This window comes from Epinephelus fuscoguttatus, linkage group LG1 (genome assembly GCF_011397635.1).
Source record: "Epinephelus fuscoguttatus linkage group LG1, E.fuscoguttatus.final_Chr_v1".
In the NCBI taxonomy this organism is placed as follows: Eukaryota; Metazoa; Chordata; class Actinopteri; order Perciformes; family Serranidae; genus Epinephelus; species Epinephelus fuscoguttatus.
The window spans coordinates 24,866,650-24,878,663 of NC_064752.1; the positions used below are offsets into that span (position 1 = coordinate 24,866,650).

Sequence of the window (12,014 nt, forward strand, 5' to 3'; positions counted from 1 at the left end):
CTTGTTAAGTGCTTTAGCATATTTTGGAGGGGCGGTGCTATGAGGCTGTTGCATGCTTCGCCCGCCCGGGATGTTGGGTTTATTTTCTGTCATCAGACACGAAGGTGTGTTGAAGTGTCACAAGCGCGTCTCAGCTGTGTTTAAACTTTACTAAGGACGAAACGACCTAGACTCATTTGACGCTCATAGAGAAGGTAAAGAAACCCCTTAACTTAAGTCTGGAGTTTGTCATGAGGTCCATTTAAATGATGAGTGTGTATTACTTGTGTAAAAGTACACAAGTATTATTGGCAAAAAGTACTTCTGTGGTAGTTTGATCTTAAACAAAGCATCATATTTTTTTAAGCAGATCATGCGTCAGGTAGCTGTAATGGTGTTGTTTGTACTAAAATAGAAGTATAAAGTTGCATGACATTAAAAAACTAAAATACCATGAAAGTCCTGCACTCAAAACCTTACTTAATTATGTAAGGATTATCAGTAAAAGGTTCTTAAAGGAGCAGTGTGTAAGATTTAGGAGGATTTAGTGACATCTGGTGGTGAGGATTGCAAATTGCAACCAGCTGAAACTTCTCCCAGTCAGGATTCCTGTAGTGTTTATCGTTCAGGAGGTTTTTTATCAGGGGCTGAATTATCCACAGAGGTCTCTTCCGCTCCAAAACAAACAGACCTGGTGATTTAAACTGGTAAAAAACAATGAATAAAGTAGTGTCACATTAAAAAACAATGTTTTTCCAATGCTGCTTGTGGCAGAGGGGCTGCTAACTATAGTGGCTATCTAGAGCCAGTGTCTGGTTTGTCCATTCTGTGCCACTGTAGAAACATGCCAGTGCAACATGCTAATCTCTAAGGACGAGGACTCGCTCCTTATGTAGATATAAACGACTCATTCTAAGTTATTTTCACACATACAAATTAAACTTTAGGTAGCCTACTAGAATAATGTAATCAATTGCTTGTTCAGTCCACTAGATACATTTCGCTGCTGCAAAAAAGTGACTGAAGTGAGATGAACAGACTGACTTTTCATATTAGATAAGACAGACGTTGACAAAGTTTTTCTTTGGAGACATAATTTACAGTTGAATAAAAGGTAACAGATCACAATATATCGCAATATATTTTATTGCAATACTCAGCATATCGCAACTTATTAAAAATCGCAATAATATTGTAACGTAAATTAAGTATTGTGATGATATTGTATTGTGGATCCTTCAAAACTTGTAATCCGGATCAGAATAATCCAGATAATGAAATCCTCCTTTTCTCAGTCAGGGATCAAGGTGATCCTGCTGACTTTATCTGGGTATTTCAAAACACTGGCAGGGTGGATCACTTTGATCCCAATCTGACTGGAAACGGATTTCCAAATCTCACGACTCCGCCCCTGGATCTGAGACGTTTCCCCTTTCAGATTACGACCCGCTGTGCTCGGTCTCCACAGCGGAACACTTCACGAAAGGAGCAGTTGGTAGCACAGCTTTCGCATCAAAATGTAAGTATACCGTTGTCTAATGTGTTTTTAAGCGTTTTTAAGACCATACGAAGGCCACTCACCATCTCATGTGAGCCAGCTATTTGAATTGTCACCTACTTAAAACGTGAGCGTACCGATCTCTAATTGAGCCGAGGTCATGCTAACGGTAGCTAACGCGGCTCCATTGACTTGCATGCTAAGTAGCTAGCAGGCTAGCGAGGTGGCTGGCTTTGTTGATGTATTTTGCGGTCTACGGTTTAATTTAAAAGGTAATTAATCAGAAGTACATCATATATCAACTCTTTAAACACTAACCTGTTCCGAGTTTAACGTTATGTTATTGCCAACACAGCAGACCTTTTTATTTTTGGGTGCAGAGCAGACTGCTTCAGTATAGGAAAAATACACAGTACTAGTATGAATGATGCGGTTCATTCAGAAGTGTCAGAGGATTGAGTTTGGGTATGCTACAGTAATGCTGATGATATGCTTTTCTGTAACGTTACTTAAACAATTTCTCTGACTATTGTGGATTCCTGACAATGATAAAGATATGCTCATACACACTCTACTTCTACTTTCAGAATACACTCACACCCATGGACCACTCAGCAATGCCACTGCTAATGAAGACAACAGGTCGAATGCTGGAAATCCCTGGACATGTATCCCCTTTTGTAGAAGGCTCCCACTAAACATATAGCACTATAGCATCTGATTTGATGAAGTAAAAATAATCAGTTTGTACACACAAACACTTCCTGAAATACATTGCTGCATGTTATAAAATCACAGTCAAGAACTTCCCAGGCATTTAAAGGTGCATTTTCAAGCTTATCTGAATTAAGTAAAATTTATCTTCATTAAATCAGAAGCATGAAAATATACATTGAAAGTGCTTAAATGTGATTTAAATTGAGACACACAGCAATGTTTTTTCAGGACATAGTTGAGCTATTACTTTTCCCCTCTCAAAGATGTGATGTAACATTGGAAAAATGCAAGTGCACACATATCATTTGTTTCTAATTGCTTTTTTAGTACTCTGTTTGAATTGCCATGTGCTTATTATGTTAATCCCTGTGTTGTTTCTTGCACTCTATGTAAAGAAAATGTGCTATACAAATAAATTTGCTTTGCACTGCATTTCCTTGCCTTTGTCTGACCACAAACATATGTTGGATGTTTTGGTACAAACAGGTTACAATGTTAGGTGAGACTAGATGTTGAGAAATAGGTCTGTATTTGTTACTCTTATTTACAGCAGTTTCAGGAAGTATGGCCAAACAATATTTTTATATGCTTGAAATTACTTACAACTAAAACACTAATTTAGATGAAGTGTAATGAACATCTTGAGTATCAATATCTAGGAGAAGTGGAGTTGAGGCTTTGTCAAATCCACCTCTGAGGTGGGGTCCAAATAATCCTGAAATTTGGTATTAAATTGATCCAGATCTCTGCCTTAACTTTTGAAACACCCAAATGCAGCCTTTATCTGGATTAAAGGGAGGATTGGATTACCAGAGCTGAATCCTGATCCTCAGGATCAGGATCCTCTTGATCTGTGTTGAAATACCCAGTTTTCAGATCAGATCAGGATTTAATCCAATCCGGCCAGGATAATCCTATCAGATAACTTTGAAATACTGGGCCCTGGTGATATTACATTATGTTCCATTCTGACAATAGATCTGATCAATAGATCGCCCTAAATCCTGCACACTGGACCTTTAAAGTATGAAAGTATTGATTGTGCAGTAAAATGTTCCCTGCCAGTATTTTGCTGTTATATCTGATGTTTTGTATCAATATTACTGCTGCATTTATCTGTATGTTGCATTTTACTGCTACAGCTGTTTAAGGTTGTGATCATTTTCACTCCTTTGTATACTGCTGGGTAGTTTATACTACAGCAATGCATCATGTTCATCATATCTTTGTAGCATCACTGTCCTTTGAGAACCAAGTATCTCTAAAACTTTCATGGTGTCAGAAAAACAACCCTGTTTTCAGCATTGTGACAATGCAGTTTCCAGCTGATCCAAGAGGGTTTTAAAGAGTTTAATTAGCTTTAGAAGTAGGAGAATTTTCTCAAAACACAAAGGAACTCTACATCCTTTAGTTTATCACAAACATTCAAAGTCAACACATGTTGAGGTACATGGTTTTCACTGGACAGAACGGGATGGAAAACTGAAATCTGTAAGTACCTTAAATTTGTACTTAAGTACAGTACTTGAGTAAATATACTTAGTTACAATGCACAACTGATGGGATATAAACTAAACTATATTTTGGATTTTCCCAGAGGTGAAGCTTTTTAAATCCCTCACATAATTTATGCTGCCAGCAATCTGTTCCTGGTTATTATACAATCCCAACTTGCAAGCATCTATTAAAAACCTGGATGTGATATTTTGGATGATATAAACAGCTCTATCTTGCGGACCTGATGGGACAGATGGGAGTAAGGATGCTTCACAGGAGTCTGCTGCAGGCTGCGTGGCTGTGTTGTCTGTTGGCTGTTCAGGTGCACAGCTGTCCAGATGCCTGCAGTAAGTGTTCAAGCCCCAAAAACAACCAGTGTAAGGAGTGCAGAGCGGGATGGATACTTCATAATAACACCTGTGTAGGTACTGTATACAGAGCTCCTAGTCACATACATGTGTGGTGTTAGACAAGCAGACTAATGTTCTAAATGTACATATGTTTTGATCTGTTGTAGATGTTGATGAGTGCGGCACTGAGCTGGGAATCTGTCCTACCAACACCTACTGCTTCAATACTGATGGGTCCTTTGAATGCAGAGGTCAGTGGTTAGAAAGTGTAAAAGACACAGTATATGGCTCCTTCTACAGAAGTAAGAAAACAAGTCATTTGAGGATGTCACACAAACACTTAACAACCCCAGAGATCAGCATGCCCAGGTCCCCGCCCTTTCCTGCTGCCTGGCACCCAATGCACCCAACCCTGATTCCTGTCCCCGTGGGTGGTGGGCCCACAGGGCGGCGGCTCCATGTTACTTATTTGAGCTGAGCCCGACCAGGCCCTATGGCCCAAGGCCCAGCCACCAGACGCTTGCTGGTGAGCTCCTCCCCCAGGCCTGGCTCCAGGGGTGGTCCCAGTGTCCCCATACCAGGTGCTCCTAGTCTAAATATGCCGTGTCATCAAGGTCTTCTTGAATCGCTCTTAGTCTTGCCCCGCCCCTGGGACCATTTTCCCCTGGGAGACCTTACCAGGGGCTATTAGCCGTGGACAACACACCTCACAGGTTCACAGGGATATGCAAAACCCTCCACTGCTTTAAGGTGGTGGAGGGCGCTCAGAGTAGAGCCGCTGCTCCTTCACGTCGAAAGGGGTCAGTTGAGGTGGTTCGGGCATCTGATTAGGATGCCTCCTGGGTGCATCCCATTAGAGGTGTTCCGGACATGTCCCACTGGTAGGAGGCCCTTGGGTAGGCCCAGGACATGCTGGAAGGATTACATATCTACCTTGGGAGCCCCCAGGAGGAGCTGGAAAGCGTTGCTGGGGAGAGGGACATCTGGGGTGCTTTGCTCAGTCTGCTGCCCCTGCGACACAGCCTCGGATAAGCAGATAAAAATGGATGGATGGACTCAGGGAAATGAAAATATTAACTTTACACTGATATTAAAGAGAACAAATCAGCAAATCCAGACTTTTGGGAAGCTGAAACCAGCAGAGTATTGATGATATTTAACAGATACATGGCTCAACTTTTTAAAAGATTGACGTCTGTTCATTTTCTGTTGATCTACTCACTGAGTGACTCATTGTTTCAGCTCTAATTTATAAAAATGGAGCTCCGAAATCTGACAAAAGGTGGTAGAAAGTTAACAGACAAGCCAAAAATATATCTGAATATATCAATAAACATTATTGTTAATTGCTTAATTAAAATGTCTTTCCATTAATCTCCAATCCGCTGTTAAAAAAAGGCAAAAAAAGATTTTTTTCTTTCCACCAACCAGTTGATAAAATGAATGAAAACTTCTGTCTTTCACTGCTTATTTTAGTTTTTCAACTATTCAGTTTTTTGTCTCAACACACATTTAATCATTAATCAGTGATCTATTTTTTCCCCATTTTTCTGCACCATATTTCCAGTTTTTATGCCTTCGCACCTGTGACAGTCTTGGCCTAAGGCATTATGATTTTGGGTTGTTGGGCCATCTGTCCGTCCCATTTTCGTGAACGCCATATATCAAGACACCTTGAGGGAATTTCCTCAGATTTGGCACAAACGTCCACCTGGACTCAACGATGAACTGATTAAGATTAGGCGGTCAAAGGTCACTGTGACCTCACAAAACACATTTTTAGCCCTAGAATTCTTATGCTAATTATTATTATTATGACACAAAGTGATGGCATTTTATATCCAAAAGGTCAAAGGTCAACTGTACTGTGACACAAGTAAGTCCAACAGCTTTGTGGCTTTTGATGATCACTGTGGGAGCTGTCCAGTAAATACAGTGTTGCATTTGTTCCCAACTAAGTAGCGCCACAGATGAGTTAAATATTAAATAATACTTCCTGTCTGATCTGACTGTGTTTTGTGGCATTTTTCACTCATATACATTGTTTTGTAAATGAAGAAATAAATGATCACTCTGTCCTCAGACTGTGACTCAGCCTGTGTGGGCTGTATGGGTAGCGGACCAGCACGCTGCAGGAAATGTGCCTCTGGGTACACACTGACAGGGCCCAAGTGTTTGGGTAATAAAGGATCTTTTTTTTAACTATTATTTCATCAGCATGCATTCATGTATTGCTCCTGAGGAGCTGCAGCAGTCTACAAGTCTCTGATAACATTACATCATGTGGCTGTTTTTTATTTTTTCCCAGACATAGATGAATGTAGTGACAGGGTGCTCGCCTGTCACGGTCTGGATGAGATCTGTACCAACACAGAGGGCTCTTTCCGCTGCGACTGTGCTGAAGGATTCATCCGTAGGGGCGGTGTCTGTGTGAGGAAGCAGCAGCCTCGTGAGTCCCATCACACACACACACACACACACACACACACACACACACAATCACATGACCTGACCTCATTGCAACCTGTCACATGTTAATCTCCTCTGTGCAGGCGTTTCTCCTGTGCAGGAGAAAGGTCTGTTTGAGGATATCCAGGACGACGAGGTGGAGGTGCTGCAGCAGATGCTCTTCGGGGTGGTGCTGTGCGCTCTGGCCACACTGGCTGCAAAGGGAGATATGGTCTACACATCTGTATTCATGGGAGCAGTGGCAGCCATGGCAGGGTACTGGCTCTCTGACAGGGGAGACCGTTTGTTAGACAGCTTCCTCAAGACTTAAACATTTCAAGTGGCACTGCTCGGCGAGGCTTTAAACAATCACTGCTCAGACAAAGCAGGTGAATCTTGCGCATTTACTGTACTTGCATTATGGACAATATAAGTCAGTGATATAAAGTTGTGGCCTGAAAGGTATTTATCAGTGTCACTTCTCTATATGTAACAGAAAGTATCATGGCAATATTTTAACAATGGCTGTACCACCATGAAATAATACCAAACTCCAGAGTTGTATGATTATGCTTTAGGACAGACTTTGTGAATGTCAGTGTACAGAAAGCAAAATCCCTTCTTTCATATTTGAAGCCTTTTAATGACACTCAGGTTTTAGATGAAGACACCCAGAAGTGACAAATCAAATGTACCTGCAGCTTCTTTCTTTGCTGACAGTGTTATATTATTATATTATATTTTTAAGTGAAGGATTGAAAATGATTCATTTTCTCACAGTTTTTAGACGTAGCAGAGCAAAAGGAGTATAGACATTTATTCCTGACATTGTAAATAGTATTTCAACAAAGCTAAATTCAAGGCCTATTTACCAGCTTTGTCTGAAGCATGGCAACTGTATTTCACTGTGGTTTTCTTTTTTTGTCGTCACAAACTGCAAGATGCAGACTGCAAGATGCAGTTAAATGTTTATCGGTTAAAGAGTAAGAAAAAGACTTTTGTACGATTGTCCGGCTGTTATATTTTCCTGTACGGAGCTGGAAGTTTTCAAGTAGCGACCTTGTTCTGGTATTTGGAGCCACAAACAAACAGTGTTGTCAGTTGTATTTTGATGAAAGAAAAATGTACAGCTTGCTTGAATGTTTGTGCAGAAACTGTGTTTTAGATTTGCTTCTTCTACTGTATCAATGACACTAATTGCACTCTCTAAATATAAAGTTGCATCATGTAAAATGTAGCATATGTTTAGCATAGTTTTCTCCATGTGCAAATTTGTCTTTAGAATATAAATCACTGAAATAAATATGTTCTTTGATATACCAGTATTGGTAGTTTTGTATCTTTTAATTAGTTTTTGATATTATTAGATTTATTTTATTATTAAGTTAGTTTTAGATTCAGTTTGTTAATAATACATTATTTTATGTGTTAAATAATGTAGCATTATTGAATTTTAAAGCCCGGGACTTTTGATGGTGAAATAGTTACCAGAATAATTTACCAATTTAGCTGAATTGTTGCTCCTCCTGTCATGTGGTTTTTGCAATACAGAGTACAGGACTAGATTACTGTAATAAATAATGTAAAAATGAGATTGAAACTGATATAAAAATCAGTGCAAGATTTTAATTACTGGTGTGCTTGTTGTCATACCATGTATTTAAAGGGATACTTCACCCACAAAATGACATTTTGTAAATCAGTCTTGTTGTGTTACCTTGAACTCGTGAAAAAACGCTCTCTCAGTGGTTCCCAACTCGTGGGTAGCAGTCCATGGACTGCAAGTGACAAGTTTTTAGAAACACACTTTATTTTGAAGTACAGTTAATTTCTAGCACACAGCTTTTATTTTGAAGTGGTGTTCCCTGCTATAGAGTGCTGTACAGCTACTTGACAGAAACAACAAAGTAGCACAACGTCATGGCCAAACCCAAGTATGACACTGAATGTATAAAACTGTTTGGACCTTGAACTCATGACTCAGCAGAAATCTTGACCCTGTGGCTGGACCAGCTGGGAACCACTGCTTTATCTCACATGCTTCCATGGAAAACAGATAACACTGATTTCTTGATTGGCTGGGGACCATGTTCAACAACAGCAAAATTACACTAAAACATCCTTTTACAAACTCTCACACAACTCCTGCAGCATAATCCAAGTCTCTTATCCAGTCGTTTGCTCAGTACTTCCAAAACACATGCATTTTTGATTAAAAAAAAACTCAGTAGTGGAGTTATAATGCTGCATCATAAATGTATGTATGAGTTTGTAAACAGATGTTTTGATACAGTTTTGCTGTTAAACCTAGTCCCAAATCAATCAATAAATTACCGATAAACTTCAATTAAAAGCCTGGTCCCCATTAAACGCCCAGTCCCATTTACTAGCCTGGTGTGGCTACACATTTTGACAAATAAAGGCCTGTCTCAATTAGAGGCCTGGTCTGGTTGCCAAGTAGTTTTATAGAAGTTCTTTGGATGTATAAAAGCAGGTTGTTAGCTACCTCAAATTATGTGTCCATTATTCGATTACCCTGTAAGTTCTTCACATCCCTTTAGTTCGTAAGGGTCCTCAGATCAAAAGAATCAAAAGGTTTTTTCATAAAAATTAATCCAAGTTGTGAGTATTGTTTTAACAGGATAAAGTGGGTGCTGTAACTCTCTCTCCCTCTGATGTGTTGTCTGTCAAAGCTAGATCAAATGAATGATTCATAATTGATATTTAATCTGAAGCCTAATTTCTAAACATGTAATATTCATACTGGTTTAAATAAACAATTTGATTGTATTTCCTGATCTTTTCTGAGCAACAGTTTTGTGCGAAAGGAATTAAAGGCCCGCCCAAATATAGGCCTGTTGAGTTCAGTGATTTAAACAAATAATACCCAAAAAAGTTTTACGGTAATATAGTCGCCATTTTCAGTGGAGGCACAGAGGAAAAACAAAGGTTTCCTTTAAGTTGTACACCATGACAGTATTAGTACTAGAAATGTCTAGCATTAACTAACATGATTTAACTTATTTTAACTTCTAATAGAAAATGACAAACAGAGACAGAAAGAAAGTCACCTTTATTTGATGGATATAAACAAGCTGGCCAACACTCAATAGTAATATTCTGATACAGCACATACAATAGCAAACTGGGGCACTGAGGACAGCCTCCTAGGTTTAAAAAACAGAAAACATCACAGAGTATCCATGCTTCATTCAAAACTTTGACTCAGTCTCGCTTTTTTTTCTCTAGGGACTTCCTCTGATAAAGTTCTTTTTTTAAATAGATTTTTCTCTTGTGCATCCATAACACACACACACACACACACACACACACACACATACGCACACATACACACATGTACCGACACATACCCACACCCATAAAAGCAGCTACGCGCTCACACACGCACACCTCTCTCTTTTCTGTATACATTTACACAAGCAACCCCAAAAACATGCTGCACTCTCACAAAACTGCACAGGCTGTCTACTAAGGGGACACAGTAAGTGAGACACACATCACTCTCAAACACAACGTCACACCGTCACGATGCAGATGCAAGTAATGAATGAGGAAATGATGCTCGGTGGGAGGGTAGCTCACGTTCACACAAGTAAATCATTCAGCATGCTGGACACTCACATTTAACTTGTTCCTAGGTCTTTACTGTACAGCTCGAAACATTTACTTATACAAATAGTACAGTCTCAAACTGGCATATTCAATAAGCTGAAACCATAGAAAAAATAAAGCTCAAACTCAAATACAAAAATGACGAATAAAAAAGTAAACACAACATTTGTTCCGTCAAAACAAAAAATGTTTCTGGCGTTGGTCACAGTGATTTGTTTAATCCAAAGTTTTCAGCGACATACAGTAAAAGAAAAACAAACCTGTGTAAGAACAATAAAGTGAAAATGTATGTCAGGCTTTTCAGACGTATTTCTCCAAGGCCTTTTGAGAATTACCGGTGATCCTACAGGCCTTTCAACGCGAGTCTTCCTACAGGGCTGCTTCTAGGCACAGATGCAGACTCGACTTCTTGACTCCACCTCACACCGAATGCGATGTCAGTCATTCACAGCTGGGATTAGTCTTTCGTCTAAGCCCAGGAAACCAGCCCCAGCCTCTAAGCCTCTCTGTCTCCGAAACCTTTCTTTTTTTTCTTTTTTTTTTTTTTTTTGACACAACGTTGAGAAATCGCTCTGCATAGAGAACAGGAGATTATCCTTACATCATCGCTTTCAGTTGGCACATTATGTAAAAATCAGCATGCATGGGCACAATTGAAATGTTTCATGTTTTCTACCATGTGAATCATATATGGTATTTCATGGTAGGAGAACCCCCTACTTCAAGTATTCAGTAGATAAGGACCTGAAAATGGAGGATTCGTACTCCGCCCCCCTGATGGTGAAGTGAGAGGATTTTTGCTCCTCTGTCTGTTTGCATTGTCTTCCCTTTTGTTTTTTTTTTTAAACATTTTTTCAGGACCTTTCTCGTAACATTTGTAAACACAAACACGAAAGTTTCACACAATCTGTTGATTCTTGGTCAGTGACAGGAGCTGTAAAGGTTCACATGTGAAAGCGGACACGCAGGAGGCGACGCGTGGATCGCCTCGGGGTTTTGTGGAAGATGGGATAGATGGAGAGACATTTATATACAACGATCAACACTTGGTCATATACGTGAGACACACAGGCACCATGAGGGGAGGGAGAGAGGAAGTAGGGGATTGTAACAGTCTAATTCAATTTTCCACTATACTGCAACGATGCGTGTTGGTTTTTCTACTTAATCAGCTGTCACAGTCACGTATATGTCACCACTTCTGTTCACAAGACAACGACGACGACAAAAGAAATGCATCCCGACAGAGTCACTCAAACCTCCACTTGGATGTTAAACATGATAGTCCTCACTCACAAGTGCAAGTTTCTGCCTGCTGAGAGCAGCAGACATAATCTCATTGCTACTTATGTGAGCTGCAAAATTCAGTCTTTTTTTTTTCTTTGTTGTTGTTGTCACCACAGGCCAAGTGGCGTTCAACTGAATGTTTTCACATTGAAGAAAGGAATGTAATAATGTCATCTTTTCTAGATGTCTACACAGATTTGGATACACTGTTCTACTTCCCACAAACTGCTCTAAAGCTCTTTTTTTTGTCTCTTCTTGGGCTGTCCTGTGTCTTCAGACAGGGAATGTTACTTGCTGCTGAGGGGCTTTTCTCACAATGCACAAATCAGAGGAAAATCACACCACTCAACGCTCTAAATAAAGACATCTCTCTGACCTCCAGCCAGTTAGAAAAATAACCATGAAGAAGAAAACATATATTATCTTGTCAGTTTGAAACGATTTTCTGACCACGTATAGACACACTATAGATTTCTCTCTATATGTATAATATATGCATATCTATCATATATGTGTACAGTTTTTACGAGGCACAGGCCACCTTGTTGAGAAGGAGAAAACAAGTCACTATGTTCAGGGGAGGTCACACAGACTACTGCTGGAAG

At 39.7% G+C, this 12,014-nt stretch overlaps 1 protein-coding gene across 1 annotated transcript; it reads left to right on the plus strand.

Moving 5' to 3' along the window:
- Positions 1-93: 93 nt before the first annotated feature.
- Positions 94-7,805, plus strand: LOC125896592 (protein disulfide isomerase Creld1). The gene is made up of 6 exons (XM_049589259.1): positions 94-194; positions 3,918-4,116; positions 4,209-4,292; positions 6,125-6,220; positions 6,350-6,490; positions 6,594-7,805. The coding sequence occupies exons 2-6, from the start codon at positions 3,936-3,938 to the stop codon at positions 6,818-6,820; spliced, it is 729 nt and encodes a 242-aa protein (XP_049445216.1). The 5' UTR covers positions 94-194; positions 3,918-3,935; the 3' UTR covers positions 6,821-7,805.
- The last annotated feature ends 4,209 nt before the right edge of the window (positions 7,806-12,014 follow it).

Excerpts from the sequence above, each read along its gene's own strand:
- LOC125896592 (XM_049589259.1), top strand. The coding sequence starts at position 3,936 with ATGGGACAGATGGGAGTAAGGATGCTTCACAGGAGTCTGCTGCAGGCT. Across the intron at positions 4,117-4,208 it reads TCATAATAACACCTGTGTAG|ATGTTGATGAGTGCGGCACT; the intron begins GTACTGTATACA and ends GATCTGTTGTAG. Across the intron at positions 4,293-6,124 it reads TGGGTCCTTTGAATGCAGAG|ACTGTGACTCAGCCTGTGTG; the intron begins GTCAGTGGTTAG and ends CTCTGTCCTCAG.